A 19,678-nucleotide genomic window follows, 5' to 3' on the forward strand; every position below is an offset into this window, starting at 1 on the left:
TGGCAGGATTCAGGGCCAGGAGGCGGTTGCCTCTTTGTAGATTCCCAGCACTTGGTGCTGTACTTTGCATACAACAGGTGTTTAATCAATGCTTGTTGTCTGGCTGATGTCCTTAAGCATCTTACATATGTGGAAACGGAGGCCCAAAGAATTCTGTTAACTTCTTTGAGGTCCCGCAGGAGTTGAGGATGAACAGAAATTTGAATCCAGGACCTCAGACTCAAGATTCAGCAGGTGTTTTTAGTCAAGTGTTTTTAATGTATATGTGGTAGGGGGAGTAAGATGGAGAGATGTGTGTGGGGGAGACAGAAAAAAAGGAGAGGAGAAGAGAGGAGAAGAAAAGGAAGAGGAGCGGGGAGAGAGGGGAAGAGGGGGGGAAAGAGAGGAAGAGGGAGAGAGAGAGGGGAGAGAGAGAAAGAAGAGAGATATGCGGGTGGGTGTTTGTAGATGCTTTAAAGCCTAGTCATTTGCGCTTGCAGCTCAGGGAAACTCCAAGTCCCGGCGTGCATTGCATGTGTAGGCCGGGCCGGCGCCCGCAACTTCCCTTTTCTCCCCAGGCACCTCTCCCTCACGCCTCAGCGAGACTGGGAACTCCAAGTCCCGGCGTGCATTGCGTCCCCCCTCAGGGAAACTCCAAGTCCCGGAGTGCATTGCGCGGACAAGCTGGATGGAGGCGTGTCGACTCTCTTCTCTCCTTCTCCCCTCTTCGCGCACCTCGCTTTTCAGCATGGCAGCTAGTGCATCGCGTCCCCTCCGGAAAGCTCCAAGTGCTGCGTGCATCGAGCGCTTATGCAAGTCGACGGCGTTCCGACTATTCTCTCCCTCCCTGCCTCTCCCTCTTGCTCCTCTGACGGCTAGGGACTCCAAGTCCCATCATGCATCGCGGCGCGGCGCAGACTACAGCTCCCGGCATGCTGCCTTTGGCCCCGCCTTCCGCTCCCGCGACTTCTCCAATCAGGCGGCGCCGCGGGCAGCTCCGTCCACGTCGGGGTCCTCGCGCGGCCCGGCCTCCTTTGAACGGCTGTGGCGGGCGGGCAAGCGGCGGACTGCGGCTGCTGCTGCTGCTTCTGCCGGCACCATGGCCACGGCCTCGGCTTCGGCCGCCGCCAGCGCCCCGCCGCCCCCGCCACCTCCGCCGCCTTCGGCCCCGGGCCCCGGGAGCGCCCGCTCCCCGGCCAGCGCGGAGCGAGACCTGCTCTGGCGGGTGAGCCGCGGGGGCGCGGGCACGTGGGGCGCGGGGTGAGAGTCGGCGGTGGGGTGGGGGCCCGGCCGTGTGCCCCCCCCCCCGCCTCAGTCTACCCCCTTGGGGGCGTGGTGAGGGGGTGCTTTCGTAAGCTTTGGGAAAGTCCGTCCGTGTGTCCCCCCTCTCCCCTCCCCCACTCCAGCCTCCAGCCCTGACCTCTCTCTGGGCCGGCCCGGGCCGCTCCTTGCTGTTGTTCATCCTGCCCTTTGCCCCCTCCAGGCCTCTGGCTCTCTCCTCCTTTTGGCTCAAGGTGGCAGGGACTCTGGTGGTCATCCAGAACCCCCCCCCCCCATTTAACAGAGGGAGAGCCTGAGCCCCGGAAAGCTCACTGGCCGGTTTGCTCAGCAGAGCTGGGGGTCAGACCCTTGTCTGCTTGGCCTCCTTCCCTAGAAGTTGAAGGGATCTGGGAGGCGTCAGGTCCAGCCGAGGTGCCCGGGGCAGGGCGTGATCAGAATTCGAACCCAGGCCCTTGGGTTCCCAATGTAGGGCTCCCACCTGCCTTTTTGTCTGTCCCTCCCGGCCTCTGGGGACCCCTGGGTCTCTATTCTGGCCTCCTCTCTGAGCCCCAGACCCTCAGGACCTGCCCCCTTCCCCAACTCAACATAGCCTGCTCGTTCATCCCGCACAATTATTAAGTGCCTCCTGTGTGCCCTGCACTGTGCTGAGCACTGGGCATAGAAAAAGAGGCCCAAGGCAGGCCCTGCCCTCGAGGGGCTCACCCGCTAAGCTGCCTTCCTTTGCCAGGCTGAGCTGGCCCCTCACCCACCTAAGTGCCTGGGGTGCTGCCGCTCGCCAGGCTCCCTTGCGCAGTCTCCCTGATTCGCCTTGGCCTGTCTGGGCAGTAAGGGTGGCCAGCGCTACCTGTGGACATGGCCCTGGCCCCTCCCTTCCCCCCATGGCTCCCCAGCCTGGGCTGGCGCTGGGGGAGGCGGGTCTGAGACTCCGCAGAGCATCCCTGGGGCCTCGTGCCCCCCCTGCAAACGTGCTTGATGGCTTCATGCCGTCCCACACGGGCACGTTCATGCCCCCCACTGCCCGGGGTTGCACAACCAGGCTGATGCACCCCTGCCCCTGTGGGCACAGGCAGGGCCTGCCCTTTCCTCTCACTGCCAGATGCTGGTGCCACACTGGGCACCTCTGCCAGGGCCTTGGGCCCAGCTCTGCCCCCTCCTGCGGCCCCCCTGCAAGCCCGGAGCCTGGTCTCCTGGTACACGGGGTCCCCTCTGGCTTCTGATTCGGGCTCCCGCCAGGGCCTAGTGCCAGGGGCTGCCCGGAGCTGTGTCCACACAAGGGTCCGCTGACGCTCCTGAGACAGGGAAGGGCACCCACCTCTCTTCACGCCTCGGGCGTCTGCCCTGCTCTCAGGAGGGAGGGTTGGGGTGCATCCTGTGGGGGCAGCATAGAGAGAGGGAGGGGATGGTCCCATCAGTGGGGAGGGGGTCACTCAGTACATGGGGCCCCTGGATGCATGGCCCTGGGGAGGGGTCTTTTCTCTGCCCCTCTGGGTGCCCGCCCTCACTCTTGGCAGGTGTGTAGAAAGCAGGGCTGGTGGGGGGGGGGGGTGGGGAGGGAGAGCATCGCCCCTCTGGGCAGCCCCCGGCCCCGGCCCTGGGCCTTTGGCCGCTGGGGCCAGACCTCTCTTGGTTTTCCTGGGCGGAAGGCCCTGGTGCTGCTGCTGATTGTGCTTGTCGTGCCCCTGTAGATGCCATGTGCTAAGCTGGCACAGGTGGCATTCGGCCGTTGGTGAGGGAACGCACGTAGTCATTTCAGGATGACGGTGAGCTTCCCCCTGAAGGAGCAGGTGCGAGGGCGGCCGCTGCCCCGGCCCGTGCTCTACGGTCCATTGGCCGGTGTTTGTTTCGTGTTCACGGCCCCTGGCGCCCAGCACCTGGGCTTGCTTGGGAGCCAGCCCGGCAGGGTCCGTGACCGCATGTCCTGTCATTAGCCGTCGCTGTCTGACTGTCAAGCTCGGGCCGCGCTGACTGAAGAAGGGAGAGGCCCCGGCCCCCTCGGACCCTCCCGCTCATTGCCAACGCGGGCCTTGCGCTTTCTGTCCTAGGTTCTCGGCTGGAGAATAGTCACCAGCGTGCTCTGCTCTGTCCTGCTTCTGCCCGTCTGTACCACGGCCTTCATCGTCTTGAGCAGCCTCAACGTCCTGCACCCCGTCCAGTGGATCTCAGGTGGGCAGCTTCACGGGGATGCAGCCGCGGCTTGGGGCCAGGGCCGGTTTTAGGGAAATCGGAGCCCTTGCTTCCCCTCCTTTCACGCTAAATATAGAGAACCCAGAACCTGCACAAGTGGGTCCTGGCGAGGTGTGCTTGGTGCCCCCTGTGCTGTCCTCTCCCTCCTTCTGTCCTTTGGTGGGCCTGGGAGGTGACCCCCGGGGAAGGAAGGACGCCCGTGTGGGCGGGGGCTTTGGCGATCCCATCTCACTGACATTCGGATGAGGACGTCCTCAAGGTCGCTGCAAGGGGTAGGGTGGGGGGCAGCTGGGCCACTGTGGCCGGGTCACTTCTTGGGCCACGCAGAGGGTCAGTGGGGTTGCCTCTGGCCAGCAGCCTCCTTCCTCTGTGGTCATTTAGTTTAGGCCCCTGTGACGTGTCAGGCACTGCCAGGCACAGGGACACCCAGACACGAGCCAGCCTTGCCTCTTAGGGGCATGCTGGGCAGGTACGCTGGGGACCCAGGACCCCTGAAGCCTCCCCAAATGTCGTCTGAGGCCCCGGCCTTGCTTCTGAATACATGGCCATGGCAAGAATGGGGGGAGACCACCCCGGGGGTGGGGGACTTTTGGTGGCAGGCTCCACCACCCAGGAAAGTGGCCCTGGTTTGGCCAGCGTTGGCCTCGGCCTGAGGAAGAGCCATGAACAGTCCATGGGGGGGGGGTGGTCCCTTCTGTGTCCTGTGGCCTCTGGGGCTGGTCACGGGCCAAAGGTGCCCAGGAGCTCTCTCGGCCTGTGCCCACGCCTGGGGAGGAGGGGCCTGCCCTCTGCAGCCTCTTCTCAGGACCCCAGCTGGCCTCCCCCACCTAGCTCAAAGGCTCTGGGCAGGGATGTGAGGCATCTTGACTGTGGTCGGTGGCCTGTCCCGAGGCTTGGCTTTTGCAGCAGATTTGAATGACTCTGTCCTGTGTTCCAGCAGGAAAACTAAGGCCAGGGTGACTTTAGATCCCGGCTCTTGGTGAGGAAATAGAGCGTCGCTTACTGGCTCGCGCAGGGTGTTGGTCGTTCTTCAGGCTTTAGTTCTGGGGACTGGCAGCGGAGGTGTGGGCGGCCTTGCCCGTCCCGGTTGTGTTTTTGAGGAGGACGCAGGAGGACGGGCACTCTGTGTGTCTGTTCTGGGGCGGGGTCCCCTTTGATGTCACCCCCGCCCAGGGCAGAACCTTGTCAGCTCCCCCTGCTTGGGGGCTGCCGGCCACAAGGCTCCCCCCGGCCCAGAAAGGCCTCTGCCCTGCCTGACTTCTCCCCTCCGTGTTCTCTGGGGTCCAGCGATGTCGGTAACGGCAGCCCTGATCCTCACGGCTCTGGGAGGCGGGGGCTGCTGCGATCTCAGTTTTACAGAAGAGGAAACTGAGGCAGGCAGGGACTTGCCCAGAGTCACACAGCTACACGGTATCTGAGGCAGGATTGGGGCTTGGACCTTCCCAACTCCAGGCCCGGCACTCCATCCGTGGGGCCGCCACGCGGCCTTTTGGCTGCTTCCTCACATGTGACACCAATTCCTAGCTCTGGACGTTTTCTCTGGCCGCCCCCGGCTGGGCACTCGCTCCTTCCTCCTCTCAGCCTGCGGCTTTGCCCGGCTTCCTTGCTGTCTTCACCAAAGTTCCTCTCAGATGAGGGATGGCAGGCGGCCTTCTGCCCCTTTGTTGGCCACACGGGCCCCTGCCACGCCCTCACGGTGGCTGCTGCTGCTGTCCCCACCGTGCCTTGTGGGCGAGGGCCCGGCGAGGACAGAGACCCAAAGTCACGGCTGCTCTTTTCTCCGTCTTAGACGCTCTGCACGACCTCTGTGGCTCCTGCGTCATCTTCTACCTCCTGCTGCTCTCCGGGGTGGTCGTCGTCATCAGCGTTTTCAATGTCGAATTCTACACGGGTGAGTGTGGTGGATGTGGCACGTGCCGCGGATGCCGGGCGGTCCGGAGCCGCAGGCTCAGTTTGCTGCAGTGACTTTGGGCCTCCCAAGGGAACCCTGCAGTCAGCAGCGCTCGGTGGGGTCAGGTTGGGGGTCTCCGAGAAGGGGTTCTCCCTTGGGGGCGGAGTCTGGCCCAGATACTCCCTGGGCTCTCCTGAGCCAGGGTGCTGGGCTCCCTGTCAGTCCTCACTTGGGGCCCGGGGAGTTGCTTTGGGAAGGGTTTGGGGGCTTCTGTCGCCCTCTTCGGTCTGACCTTAATGCCCAGAGACCTCTTAGGCCTTGACTGTTTCTGTTCCCTGCCTAAAATGCCCGTCACCCAGCCCAGTCCCCATCCTCATAGATGGGTCAGTGCCAGCGTCCGAGTCCTGGGCTCCTCTCCCCCCTCCCTCCTGTGTCGCTGTTGGCCTGCTCGGCTGGACCCTCCCCAGAGTCCTCCCTGACTGAGGTCCCTCCGCGCTCTCCTCCTGGCCAGTGCGATTTAGCCTTCCTCACCCCCCACGCTAGGCCAGGGGTCCCCGGCTGCTTGGTCTTTGAGCCTGAGGGGAGTCAGCGGCAGACGGGCCCCTCTCCCCGGCGCTCACTGGCATGTAGGCGCCTGCTTCTCCCTCCTTCTGGCTCCTCCAGGCCCGCGGGTCGTGCACCGAGGTGGCTTGGGGAGCCCAAGCTGACCCCTGTGCAGAGGCTCCCCTTAAACCTAGGCGTCCCAGGCGGGTTTCCTGCTCTGGGTGAGGGATGTGTAAGTGTAGATGGTGCCACTCGGCCTTGGTAACAGTGGGCGCCTTCAGCCTGATTCACATTAAGCCGGGAGCCCCTCCCCTCCCTTGCTCTTACTGCGGTCATGCAGAGCCTTTCCCTCGGCCTGGGCGCTCCCCCCACGGCCCTCCTGCTGTGCTCTCTCCGCAGTGGTGCCGTCCATCCCCTGCTCCCGCCTGGCCCTCATCGGCAAGATTGTCCACCCCCAGCAGGTGATGCACTCCCTGGTGCACTCGGCCATGGGCATGTTGATGACCTGGTGTGCGGCCGTGATGACCAAGGACCGGTACCACGTTCTGGCGGTGCCCTGCACCGACTCGGACAGGTGACGATGGAGAAAGCGCCTCAGGCCTCCTGGGGTGGGCAGCCTGGGTGGGCTCTGAATGACCAGGCACGGGAGGGGAGAAGCATGTGGGGGCGTGGAGCCCGAGGCTGGGGTCAGATCCAGGCCCTGCCACTGACCTTGCCTGTCCCTCCCTTCTCTGGGTCACGTGCCTCTGGCTCTGTCCACAGTCGGTCCTATAAAATACCTACAAGGAGAGTAGAATTTCTCCCACGAGGGGTTAAATACATAGCTTTGGTTGGTGGGTGCCCTATTACCATAGAAAGGGTGAGGAAGCCCCGGGGACTAAGTACAGCGTTCCCGAGGGCATGTGCTGCCATCGTCCTCCCCCTCTGACGTGTTTGGCCCGATTTTTGTAACGAGTGAGAGAGACCAGGGCCTCCCTGGGGACCCCCTTCCTGGCCATTGGCCGAAAAGGGCCTCGGTGTGTGGCCACAGGGCTGCTGGCTCTTGTGCCTCCTCCCCTCAGGTACCTCATCTGAGCCTCTCGCTAGCCCCGGGAGAGCAGTCGTGAATGTAGGTTTATCCCCATTTTGCAAATGAGAAAACTGAGGCTGAGGGGGTAGAAAGGGCCCTCTGCCTACGCTTTCCTTCTGGGCCTGTTTCCCCTCTCAAATGATGCGGTGACTGGCTGACCTTCACAGCCTGTGATTTGCCGATCCCCTTCTGCCTCATCCTAGTTGTGGGATCCCCTTCTTCCACTCTGGCCTTCCTCTGTGCATGTTTCCTTGTGGCACGGAGGGGACTGGTTTCTTGGAGGCTTTGCTAGCTCAAGGGGAATGGCCCTGGCGGGTCCCAGCAGACTCGGAGGCCATGCGTGTGCATCTTTGGCGAGGAGAAAGCTTAGCTCCAGCTGGGCCTGGGAAGTCCTGGGGACCACGGCCCCCTTGGAGCCCAGCTGCAGGGTTAGTGGTGGGCATGGGTTCGAGGCAGCAGCGGGGGTTGTGTCCCCTGTGCCAGGCAGCTGAAATAAGGGCGCTGCATCTGGGCTAGAGGCTCCCTGGCCACTTGGCTGTCCTTTGTCTCCGTCTGCTATGGGCTTATATTGGGGCAGCTGGCTGGCGCATTGGATAGAGCACCGGTCCTAGATTCAGGAGGACCTGAGTTCAAATCCAGCCTCAGACACTTGACACTAGCTGTGTGACCCTGAGCAAGTCACTTAACCCCAATTGCCTCACCAAGCATCCTTCACAGAATCCAGGGCCAGTGCTTTATCCACTGTGCCACCTAGCTGCATCCATCAATACAATTTTAATAAAAAATAAATATTAGAGAGGCCAGGTGATACCATGGGAAGAGTAGGTGACATGGAGACAGAAGACATGGATTCGGGTCTGGGCTCTGCCATTTACCAGATGTGTGGTTATGGATAAACCGTTTAGAACCTGTTAGGGTTTCTTTTCATGGGGTCTATGATTTTTTTTCCTAAAAATATGTTTTTTCTCATAAAAGTATTATTTTCTCGTTACATGCAGAGATAAAAAAACAGCTTGTTTTAACTGACATTCAGGGCCCTGAAGCACCAGGTCAAGGGGGAGGGGGGGGAGGGGATCCCACGAGCATGCATGGCTGGTCCCGCCCTCCCCCAGGGCCAGCGGGTTCTGTGCTTGGCTTCCTGCCCTCTCACTTGAGGCAGGGCTGATGGCACAAAGGCTCTCCCGGGATCGCCCCTGGCCGTTCTGGGCGTCCCTCGGGATGCCCGCCTGTGAGTGCCCCAGGCCTGGCCTGGGGGACACTCCCAGGGCACCCTCTGCCTTTCTAGGTGTCCGGCCCTTGCCAGAGCTCCCGGTGCCAGGCGAGGCTGCCTCTTGGCCCTCCCTCACTCTGCCCTCCCTCTTCTGCCTGCTTCCTTTCAGCTTGGACGGCCAGGCTGCCCGGGCCTGCCTGAATGAACATCACCTCTTCCTCCTGTTGGCCGGAGCCTTCATGGGCTACAGCTACAGCCTCCTCTATTTTGTGAACAACATGAACTACCTGCCCTTCCCCATCATACAGGTGAGAAGCCACGGCCGGAACATGAGCGGGCAGAGCTTGAGCTGCTGTTCTGGCCCCTGGTGGTGTGGGGCCGTGGCCCAGAAGCAGAGGTCGCTCTGACTGTCCGTCTCCCTCCCGGGATGGCCAGCCTACTTGTCCCACCCCCTCACCCTGGGGCTTCCCTGCCTGCAGGGCAGGGGGGCCACCTCGCAGCACCTGTGCAGATGCCCTGTTGGTGGCCATAAGCCATGGTGGCCACGTGATGGGGGCATCTGCCTCCCAGTGTCTGGGGTGGTGTAGGGCTCAAAACCTGCCTGCCCTAAATTAGGTCCCATGGTCCAGTCCCTTCCCACTTCTGCCTGGCTGATTGGATCTTGTCACTGAATTCTTCATTAAGGCACAGGGTGTTGGCGCTGAATCTGCAAATATTTAATAAGCGTTAAGCACCTACTATGTGCTGGGCCTAGCACTGGGGAGGCAGAGGACAGAGCCTGCCCTCCAGGAGTGCGCAGTCTAATGGGGGACAGGCTGCAGACACTCGTGAACAATAAGCTACGGCCTGTTAGGGATAGGGCGGACAGAGGCCAGGGTGGTGGTGGTGGGGCCCCCCTGCAGCCGAGGCCCAGGTGGGCGGAGCTCATCCCGACCTGTGACCCCCCCGTGGCCACCCGGAGTCTTGCGCCCGTGACCTTGTGTTTCGGAGGCCCGTGGCCTCAGGGATGCCGCCGAGGTGGGGCCGCGGCTCCCAGAAGGCGCCACGGGCAGTGTTGCCCAGGGTCCCAAAGTCCATTTAAACACCTTAAGAGTAGTAGACTTAATCGTCAGGCGTTTCTGAAGAGCCTCCCCAGGAAGCTCCTGTCTCTGGCCCCTGGAGCCCCAGGCCCTCTGAGACCTCAGATAGCTCCTCTCTTTCCTCCTTCTGGCAGGGAGGAGCCCTTTCGATGTCTGGTGGCTATTCTGTGCTCTTGGCTCTTCTGTCTAGCCAGTCAGCAAAGCATTTATTGAGCGCTTACTGTGTGCTTCCTCAGCATATTCCCCTGGGGGGCAGGGAGTCCAGCCCTGGGCTTGCCTGTCAACAGCTCCTGCCTGAGGTGGGGCCAGTGACCGACGCCATCACTCCCCTGTGCCCGGGGCTTGGCAGACACTTTCCCCTGGGGTGGATGCCGTCTGGACGTCCAGTCTAGAGAAGGCTCAGAGAGCCCAGCTGGGGCCTGCGGGGTGGGGCACGCCCCTCACCCCTGCTTTTCTTCCTTCTCTCCAGCAATACAAGTTCTTGCGGTTCCGGAGAGCCCTGCCCCTGCTCCTCCGGCACAGCGCCGTGGAATCCCTGTACCTGGTCAGGAACTTCTGCGGCCTCTACTATTTTCTGGGTAAGGATCTGGCGCTTCCCAGAAGGTGGGCTCCCTCCTCTGCACGAGGTCCCCGTTCCTGGGGGGCCTGGGAGATCCAGCTACTGCGGCAGGACCTCTGCTGAGCCTCAGGGGCTTTGGGGGTGAGCATCCCGGAGTGGCAGGGCTGTCAGCGGAGATGTCTCCTCCCCGCCTGGGGCTGCTGTGGTGCTCACTGGGGTGACGGGCTGGGTGTGGCCCTGGCTGAGCTGGCTGGGAGGAGGTCAGGGCCGCAGCTCAGCCAGAAGCAGGGGGCAGTGGGGTCTGGGGCTCTTGGGCTCAGATTCCTGACTTGTCATCCAGGCCTGGCCGCCTTTGGGCAGGGCCCTGCGCTCGCCCGGTCCTTGGGCACTTCAGGTGTAAAGTGGGTTGGGAGGGGCCTCTGGGGGCCCTATTAGCGGTGAGCCCCCAGACCAGGCTTGGGCCCCTCCCCTTTTGGCTTGCTTCCTGGGTCTCCCTTTGCCTTCTCCCCAGCTCTGCTCTCAGCCTGTCCCCCCCCAATCCAGGCCAGTCCTCGCTCCCTGTGTCCCTCCCTCTTCCCTGCCCTGGTCTCACAGACATTCAGACACAGGCCCGGCCCATCTGCTTGTCCTCCCCTCTTGTTATCCCTGCCATTAATCAAAGCCGAAATCTGGAGAAAGCAGTGGCCCCTGAGAGCAGGGTGCCGTCAGTATAGTTGGCAGTCAGGATTTCTCTGCCATGACCCAGGATTTCTGTAGGACCCCCCGGAGATGCCAGGGCTTCTCTATGCCAGGAGAGCCCGGGCAGCCAGCATGAGCTCAGCCTCTCTGTGTGTCCTGCCTGGGAATGCCGCCCAGCCAGGGAAAAGGATGACCTGCCACTGGGCGCTGAGATCTGATGGTGCTTTAAAAGCCGGGGCCTTGGGTGGAGGAGGGTGTGGCACGGCTGGTGATGCCGTCTCCTGGGTCATGTCTTTGTCACTCACCCAGTAGGTGAGGGGCATGTGGGCTCTGGCCCCGGGCCACTCGCTGCCCCTTGCTTCTGGGCACTCTCCCTGGTGGCGTCAGGCGAGGGCCTGGGTAAATGCCAGTTGTGACTCTTGTACACTAGAAGAAGTGGGGCCTTCCCTGAGCAGGAGCTGCCCCCGGACTCCTCCCTGTACTCCCTCATTATCACTTCTCCAGCCAGGAGAGCCGGCGGCTGAGGCAGGGGTATTGTGGGAGATGGGAGCACGGCATATTTGCTCTATTTTCTGACCAGTAGAGACCTCATCTGCTGTGACTTATGAACACGTCACGGGCGCCGTACAACGTTTCAGGGTGTGCCGGGCAGATCTGGGGGGACAGCTGTTCTGTATTTCCCTTTTACAAGTTAGAGAACCAGGACGTGAGCCAGTCAATCAAGCAGCATTTATTAAGCGCTTTCTTTATGCCAGGACCTGGTCAACCAGAGGTCAGCCCATGTCAGTGCTGCTCTCTCTGCTGGCTCCTTCCTGCTGGGGTTCCTTGTCATGGTCCCAGGTCTCTCTTCATGGCTGGAATCCCCCACATCTCTGGCGGCGTGAGGAGTGGGGGGAGGCTGCCTGTGCCTTGAGCCACCTCCGCTCATGCCACTGCTGGCCAGGCCAGGCATCATGCGCTTGCAGGCAGAGGGGTGAGCTTGGCAATGCCGGGGTGTTGCAGAGAGCCTCCCCCCAGAGGGTGGGGCTCAGCAAACACCGTCTTCCTTTCGGACCAGCTTCTCCTGGTGTCCCTTGTCCCCTCCCCCAGCCCTGGGGTACTGCAGAGGCTCCCCTGGGCTCTGTTTCTAATAGGGTCTGGTCTTTCCAAAGTCCTTCCCTCTTCAACTGTGGCCAGTCTGGCCTGAGCATTCCCCGGCCTGGTGGCTTTGGCTCAGTTGGGCTGCCCAGACTTAACGGTTTGGGGTGTTTCCCCCCCCAGGTTATATCCCCAAAGCGTGGATCAGCACTGCGATGGACCTCCAGAAAGATGAGTGAGTGGCTCTCCCCTTCCCCCTCCCCTCCCCTCTCCTTTTCCTCCTCTTCCCTTCCTGTCTCCCCTTTTCCTGTGCCATGTGCAGGGCAGGGCTGGGAATACTTGATAACAGAGTTCTGGACTTTCTGGGAGTTGGCATCTGGTCAGGAGAAGCATCATGTAACCAGATCATGGCAGCGCAGTGTGAGAGGGGTTGGGGAGGAGATAACTGGCGAGTTCTCTGAGCCTGCCTAGCCCAGCGGGGGCTCTGGGGTGGGGCTTTCAAGGATGTGGAGAAATTTAGCAGGTGGAAAGAGAAAGCAGTTCCTGGAAGAGGAAGCATCTAAGCAAAGGTGTGGAGGTGGGAAACCCCCGGAGGCCACGTGCCAGAGGGGGCACCTGACCACCTGAGGGGCTGGAAGGGCCTCAGGTCACATTGACCCGCTCCCTCATTTCCTGGCCGTAGACACTTATGAGCTGTCTTTGTCTGCCTCGGTTTCCTTATCTGTAAAGTGGGGATCGTGACGGCACCTTCTCCTCTGGTTTCCATGAGGATCAAGTGAAGTCACGCCTGCATAGCCCTTAGTGCAGGGCCTGACGCACAATAGGTGCCATATGGACACTTGTCTCTTTTCCAGAGCCAGGAATCTCTGCTTTGATCTCACTGCTGCTGGTCGTCCAGGCCTGGGGGGGGAGAGGGGCCTGGGGGAGATTGGTGAATGTCTCTGCGTCCCAGCTAGCGTGCTTGGTACAGTGCCTGGCGCGTAGTAAGTGCTCAGGTGTTTGGGGGATAGTCAGTTGAAAGGCAGTACAAGGGAATCCAGTGATCCGCCAGGTCCAATCTCACTTATTTTTGTTCTTTTAAAAACTTTCCTTGATATCCCTTTCCACAAAGGCCGTTGACACAGCTGTTGCTTCCCAGTGAATCACTGTTTTGGTTTTTAAATCACAAAAGTATTTTATTATTTTCCAGTTACATGTAAAAATAGTTTTCAATGTTTGTTTTCATAAGATTTTTAGTTTCAAATTTTTCTTCCTCCCTCCCTTCCCTCCCCACTCCCCAAGACAGAAAGCAATCTGGTAGAGGTTATATACATACAATCACATCAGACCTATTTCTGCATTAGTCGTGTTGTAAAAGAAGAATCAGAACAAAAGGGAAAATCCTCAAAAAAAGTAAAAACAAAAACAAAAATAGAAACAGTGTGGTTCGATCTGCATTCGGATTCCACAGTTCTTTTTTCTGGATGTGGAGAATCACTGTTTTCAGGGCATTTCCTTAGGGATTGAGCAGGCATTCTGCTGGTGTGTGTGAGACTGTGTCTGGGAAGGGCCTGCCCCTCCCCACCCCGCCCTTAGGTCTGTACATCTCGCCCTGGCCACTCAGGAGAATGTGGCCAAGGTGCCGCGAAGTGTGTGTGATTTCCCTTCTTTGTCTGAGCGACTCGAGCCCACTAGAATGTTTAGAATAAGTGGAAAGATGCCCACAAACCTGAGAAAGAAGCCTCATGGATTCCCTTGAGAATGGGAGCCTGTGTTGGGCCACTGAGTATATCGGGGAGATCAAATGGGACATTAGGGAGACTCCTGGGCTTGGTGTGCGCTCCCTTCTGGGTTCACACCTGGAGGCTTGGTCAGAAAGAGCCTGGGCACCCTGGGCATCCCTGGATGTGTGGCAGGTCCGTGTCCACCAGGAGCACCTTGGAAGCCCCACCCCGAGTGACCCCCTCTGGCTGGAGCCCTCGAAGCACAAGTCGGGGCTGGCGCAGACGTGCTCCCCGCCCCATCGGGCCGAGCACCAGGCTCTGGTTATTCTCGCCACTGCCGGCAGGCGCTCATCAGAGCCTCATCTTTCACAGGAAGCAGCCCCCCCTGGACAGCCTGAGTGGACTCTTGGACCTCTCCCTCCTCTACCACGTGTGGCTCTGTGGGGTCTTTGTTCTGGTGCCCTGGTACATCACGTGGGTGCTCTTCAAGATCTATGCCACGGAGGTCAGTGTTGGGCCCACTGGTTGGTCTCCTGCAGGCAGGTTTTTGTTGCTGAGTCCTAGCTGCCCAGAGCCCTGGACATCACAGGGATAGTAGTGACTCACTTGCCGAAGGCTTGTGTTGAGCACAGGGCCGCTTGTCACCCTCACAGCCCCGTATGCCTCGGGCCCCGTTGGGGACGTGTCGAGAGCTCGGGCGTCCTGGCTCCCTCTCGCTCTTTGCTTTGTCTTTGCTGCCTCTTCTCCCTTCAGCCCCGCGGGACGTGGGGTTTGGCTCCATGGTGATGTTTACATTAACGACGTAGAGGGCTTGGATCTCCTGAGGCCTTCAGGCAGGCTGTGCGGGGTGGCTGACCCCTCGTCAGTTTTGCTGCAGATGGGGGTTTCTCTGGGTGTCGGCCAGATGGGGTGGCCTCTGCCTACAAAAGTACCCATGATCCTGTACCCAGGGCTTACCCATACTGGGCTGGTGTTGCCGTCCCCCTGAGATGGAGGTGCTAGGGAAGATGAAGCTTTGGGGCATTGCCTTCACACAGGTTGCATCGATCCCTGGCTCTGGCCTTGTTCTCTCTCCTTGTGGCCTCAGGAGCCGGCGGCCAAGAACCCCCTTTCTGGATGCTCGAAAGCTGGGCATGTGACCTCCAAGGGTTGGGCCCGTCTGGGCCCACCTGGGCTTCCCGACTGCTTCCTGGCCCTTGGTCTCGCTGCCTGGGCGTGGTGAGAGGGTTGCTCTCCTCATCCGTCTTCTCTGATTTCAGGCTCACGTCTTCCCCATTCAGCCCATGTTTACTGGAGATTCGGAGGAATGCTTGCCCAGAGTCCTCAATGGCAACTCTCCCCTCATCATAAAGGTACCCGCTCCCACTTCCCCAGTGTTCCCAGGAGGGCTCCCTCACTGTCAGCCCACACTTAGGTCCTCTGTATGTGGTAGTGGATAAAGGATTGTGGCTCTTAGTTTTTAGGGGTTTGTGTGATGCCTCTCACGGCTTTAAGGGGCACTCTCCCAGGCATTGTTGTCTGTTCTTTGGGGGCCTCCGGGCGCATTTGGGGGTGCCTTCTCACATGGGGCTCCCCACCCTAAGCAGCGTGTGTCCGTCTGTCTCCCCGCAGTATCTGGCCCTGCAGGACCTCATGCTGTTGTCTCAGTACTCTCCTTCTAGGCGACAAGAAGTGTTCAGCCTCAGCCAACCAGGTATCTCGAGGCCGGGTGGGGGAAGAACTCTGCCCGACCTGGCCTTGGAGCCCCCTCCAGGCCTCCTCCCTTCTTTGTGGACCAGAGTGCGGGCCTTGGCCAGTGTTTGGTTACGTGGGCATGACAGACTTCCCCTCTTTTCACTCTGTTACGTGAGGGGTCAGCTCCTGGGGGGGTATATTTGGAAGTAAAATCAGCATAAAGAAAGCCCAGACATGAAAACCTATGACCGTGATCCCAAGATACACTGTCTAGGGAAGGGCAACCGGTCAGGTGAGAAGCCAAGCAGGCCGGAGGGCTCCAGGGAATGGCAGCAGACAGCCCAGCGGGAGGAGGATTTTAAGCGGAGACATCGATTTTTTTCCTCGGTGCTGTCTCTCCTCCACTCGGGAATCTGAACTAGACAGTTTTAGGGAAAAGGAGAGAGGGCTGGTGTAGAATTTTAAAGCTGAAGGGGACCTCTGAGTAATCTCCTTTTACAGGTAAGGAAACTGAGGTGCACTGAAGGGACGTGCCCAGGGTCATGTAGCTGCAAGGGGTAGGGCTGGACTGAAGATTAGAACTGCATGACAGCTCACCTTCGAGCCTCGTTTGAACCCGAGGTTCTCCCTCTGCCCGTGAGCCAGGGGTGGCCGGGATCTGCCACTGACCTCATCTCTAAGTGGTTTCCTCAGTAGGAGGAAGGAGGCTGGGCTCTTCTCTAATCCTCTCCCCCTCAGCTTGGGGGCGGCGGGATCCCCTGGCAAGGGACGAAGAAAGCCAGCCGAGCTCCTAGGCCTTCTTCCACCATTGGGGGAAACAAGGGCCCCTGAGGGAAGCTGGGATGGCTTGGAAGGAAGTGAGCAGGCCTTTGTGAAGCCCTCCCTGGGTGCCAGGCCTTGGGCTGTGTGCTGGGGGCCAGAGCCACGTGAGGAGCCACGTGAGGAGGACAGGCCCTGCCCACAGGGAGCTGAAGCAGGGAGGGCAGCTCCCGGGTTGGGGGATGTGGTGAGAACTCACTTGCGGGGGAGTGAGTGAGTGTGTGCGTGTGGGTCTACACAGCAACAGAACCGTCCACGTCCATGAGGGATTTCTTTAGTCTTTGAGGCATCTCCCACCCTTTCTGGCTGAAGTAACTGAGCCGCTTGCCTGGGGCAGGGTTTGTCTGTCCCTGCTGACTTCTCAGTGCATCCATCCCTAAGGCTCCACCCTTCTTTTTGGCTGATTTTAAGGCTCTTGTCTGATCCCTAGGGGGGCACCCCCACAACTGGGTGGCCATATCTCGTGAGTGCTTGGCTCTGCTAAACGACCTGACTCAGAAGCTTGTGATGTACCAAGAAGCTGCCGCTACCAATGGACGAGCGAAGCCCCCGCCCAGCCCTGTGGAGCAGAAGAAGCCTGCTGTGATGGAAGGTGAGACGGGGCACCTTGTGGGCCGCCCGCTGTAGGCCGCCTCCACATGTTCCCCTGGGGTCCCTCCCCCTCCCTCCCTTCACACGGGCCTCTGGTTGTGCTGCCCTCTCCTTCCCCCACCCCTTCCTTTGGGTTCTAAAGGAGGCTGGTTTCCTGTCGGGTGGGAGGGACGCGGCCTTGGGGGCTGGGCCAGGCCAGCAGGCAGCCCCTGAGCAGCCCAGTGACCACATCTGGGCTAATCTTTGTGCTTCCCCCCGCACTACGTTCTGAGGAGGCGCTGGGTATGTTCTGGGCATGTTAAGGTGACATGGAGCTCTGGTGGCCTCTGAGTCTTCAGGTGTCCTTATTAGTCCCTTTTATAGACGAGAAACCGGAGAGTCGGAATGGGGTGCTCACGGTGCCGCAGTCAGGCGGCTCACACCAGGCTCGTCAGGTGCCATGCCCAGTGGTGAGGCCAGAGAACCAGGGCTGGCATCTGAAAGAGAGAGTGCTGGGATTGGAGGCCTGGGAACAGGCGGCGCCCCTGCCCCGCCCTGTGTCCCCACCTTTTCTTCCCCCCCACCTTTTTGGAGGCAGGAGGCTGGTTTGACTGTCAGGTTAAAGTTCCCTTTGGCCTTTGGTTGAGGAGGGCCGGAGAGCCTCTTGTGGGGGCTGTTGTGTCCGGTTTCTCCCGGCCCTGTCGACGTCCCTCCACATGGGTTCACGGAGATCTCCCCGAGTTTCTGTGCGTCCCTTACGGCGCTTCTCCAGGCTGCTGCTGTTCAGGGCCAGCCCTGGTTTGGAGGGCCTGGGGCTGTTCATGTTGGAGGCAGTTTTGGGGTGGGCGGCCTGCAGGGCCCCAGGCCTCTGGGGGCCACACACTTCTTGCTCGCTCACACACAGATCTGTTTGTTTTTGCAGAAGAAATTGCCTTCCAGACTCCCAAGGCCGGTCTGATGTCGAAGGCTTTGATGCCGTCCCTGGTAAAAGCGTCCCTCTTTTCTTCCAAGTTTGCTTCTCCCGAGGCCCCGGGCCCGATTGGCTCTCCCTTTGGGGACGGCGTCGGGACTAGACTGATGGGGATCGTCGACTTCAAGTCCCCCCCACACGAGGGTCCCCAGAGTCCACAGCTGACGAGAAGAGGACCCAGACTGTGGACTTCACTGGCAGGTGAGGGCCGGTCGCCACGGCTTTTCTTCTTGTGTCGAGTCAGTGTGTGGTTGTTACACACTTACCATACGCTGAGTATGGTGCCAGGCCCCGGGACTTACATGGGCAGAAAGAAGGGAAGTGCCCGCCCGAGGTCAGGGTGGGGGAGGTGCCCGCCCGGGGCCTGCGAGAGGAAGCCTGGAGGGCGGCATAGGAGAGAGTGCCTGGTGGGGCCTTCTGATGCTCCTGTTCCAGGGAGGGAGGTGGCTTCTTTCTTCCCCGGCCTAGTCAGCGCCTGTCGACAGACCAGAAGCTGCCTCTGGCCTGTGCACGGCTGGAGCCAGACAAGGAGGCGAGAGACCAGTGAGGTTGGAGTGAATGAGGGGCTGTGTTTTCAGATATGGGGGTGGGGGGAGCCCCGCTTTAGTGTGGCTGAGCCTTGATTTACGGATTTGGGGCCAGACGGAGGCAAACCCTGCAGTGTTGCAAGATTGCGGAGGCCAGCCTGTGTCTGCTGGTGCTTGCTCAGCTCAGGACCAGCTGGCGTGTTGGGCCGTAGCCCGGGACACGGGGGCTCCTAACACTTTGTCCCACGGCGGTGGCTCGGCGTGTTCTGTGTTGGTATTTTTGTTACTCTCAAGCAAACTTAGTAAACCAACAATACCCCCTCCCCCCTTAGAACTGCAAAACAACGGGCCCCAGAGCCCCCGATTGTCACCTCCCCCCGCTCATCATGGGGCCAAACACAGAGGCCGAGACCCGCCCCGGAAGCTGTATTTGTGGCTGCAGAGTAAACAAGAGCAGGTGCGTGGAGAGGCCGTGTCTGTGGGGCGCAGAGAGCGCCGCCTGATGCCCAGTACCAGCTCCTTCCCTGGAGGGTCAGGGTGGCTCCTCGGGGGCCGCAGGTCACGGTAGAGGAATGGAAGGGGCCGATAGCATGTCCTTAAAGGCCGCGGCCCCTCTTCCTCTCAGAGCATGACGGTTGCGTGGCCCTGTACTTCCCTGGTTGGAAGGGAGGGCGGGAGCCCGGCCTACCTGGGAGAGGCTGGGAGAAAACCACATCTTGCCCTGAGGAGGGATTCTGGGAGAGGGGAGCAGGAGGGGCAGCAGGCGCCTGGGGTGGGAGAGGGGAGGGATGAGAGGTGAGGGCTTTCATCGAAGGCCTGTCTGTGGGCTGGGCCCCTGCGGGGCTCACATGGGGATGCCCCTCCTGGTTCCCAAGTTCACAGAAGAAAGCGTTGGCCCCAGCGGGGTTAGTGGCGGTTCCAAACTGGTTGAGGCGGCCGAGCACAGCGTAAAGAGCTGGCTCCGGACGTCCTGGGTCCCCATGTGAGGCCTCCTCGGGGCCTCGGTTTCTTCATCTGTCAGGTGAAGGGGGAGCACTAGATGAGCTCTGAGGTCTCTGGACAGTTTGGCCGCTGCAGGTCTTGGGGTTAAAAGGCTGAGTCTCTGGGGAGGTCAGGGGCAGCTATGGCCTGGGTGTGGTGCCAAGGACCAGCTGGACCCAGTGAGGGTTTACGGCAGCCGTCGCTTGATGCCTGCATCTCGGCGGGTCCATGGAGCCGGCGGGGCCGGCACTGGCCCAGCGGATTCCCGTGGGCCGATGCTTCTATCGCGGTCCTGGTGCGACCCGAGGCCTGGCCCTTCATCGTCCCTTTCCCTGCCCAGGTGAAGAGCTTCCTGTCCAGGCGGGTGCTGATTGTCTACTTTTTCAGCAAGGTGAGGACCCAATGCTGGGTGTGGGAGTGGGGAATGTGCCCAGCCGTGGAGTTCTTGGGCTGCCACTTCAGGGGCTGCCAGGGCTTCCTTCTCGGGTTCACCTGAGCCAGCTGCGGGGCCTGTCCCGACCAGGCTGGCCAGGAGTTCTGTTCCATCGGTGATCCTTGTATTTTATGCACTTAAAAATATGCTTCTGAGAAGGCATCCCTGCCCTTTCCCAAACTGACCGCCCAGGGTGTGCAGGCCGCAGGGTGTGCCCACGGGGAGTGAGGCCACTAGTGCTAGTGAGGTGAGCTTCTCACCAAGAAGCCTGGGGCACCAGCACCCCACCCCCACAGTCTGAGCACAGCCCTTTTCTGAGGCGCAGTGGGAGGAAGGAAGTCCTTGTGTTTCTTAGACATGTCTGCGCAGTGACCATGTGTGATCATCACAGTCCTGGGACTCCTTAATGTCTGACCCAGGGGCGTTCCCTCCCCTCCAGGCCTGGGTGACA

At 60.5% G+C, this 19,678-nt stretch overlaps 1 protein-coding gene across 1 annotated transcript in view; it reads left to right on the forward strand.

Annotated features, from left to right (window-relative positions):
* Positions 1-727: 727 nt before the first annotated feature.
* The window catches only part of NDC1 (NDC1 transmembrane nucleoporin), a 31,825-nt gene continuing 12,874 nt past the window's right edge, over positions 728-19,678 (forward strand). Inside the window, exons 1-14 of the mRNA XM_044003065.1 lie at positions 728-1,204; positions 3,303-3,423; positions 5,234-5,335; positions 6,278-6,452; positions 8,327-8,465; positions 9,706-9,814; positions 11,734-11,785; positions 13,626-13,758; positions 14,513-14,605; positions 14,865-14,946; positions 16,177-16,338; positions 17,239-17,487; positions 18,146-18,270; positions 19,135-19,185. Of these exons, the coding sequence (XP_043859000.1) occupies positions 728-1,204; positions 3,303-3,423; positions 5,234-5,335; positions 6,278-6,452; positions 8,327-8,465; positions 9,706-9,814; positions 11,734-11,785; positions 13,626-13,758; positions 14,513-14,605; positions 14,865-14,946; positions 16,177-16,338; positions 17,239-17,487; positions 18,146-18,270; positions 19,135-19,185 (2,070 nt within the window). The remainder of the gene's footprint in view (positions 1,205-3,302; positions 3,424-5,233; positions 5,336-6,277; positions 6,453-8,326; positions 8,466-9,705; positions 9,815-11,733; positions 11,786-13,625; positions 13,759-14,512; positions 14,606-14,864; positions 14,947-16,176; positions 16,339-17,238; positions 17,488-18,145; positions 18,271-19,134; positions 19,186-19,678) is intronic.

The sequence above is a fragment of the Dromiciops gliroides genome, chromosome 4 (genome assembly GCF_019393635.1).
Source record: "Dromiciops gliroides isolate mDroGli1 chromosome 4, mDroGli1.pri, whole genome shotgun sequence".
NCBI classification, from domain to species: Eukaryota; Metazoa; Chordata; class Mammalia; order Microbiotheria; family Microbiotheriidae; genus Dromiciops; species Dromiciops gliroides.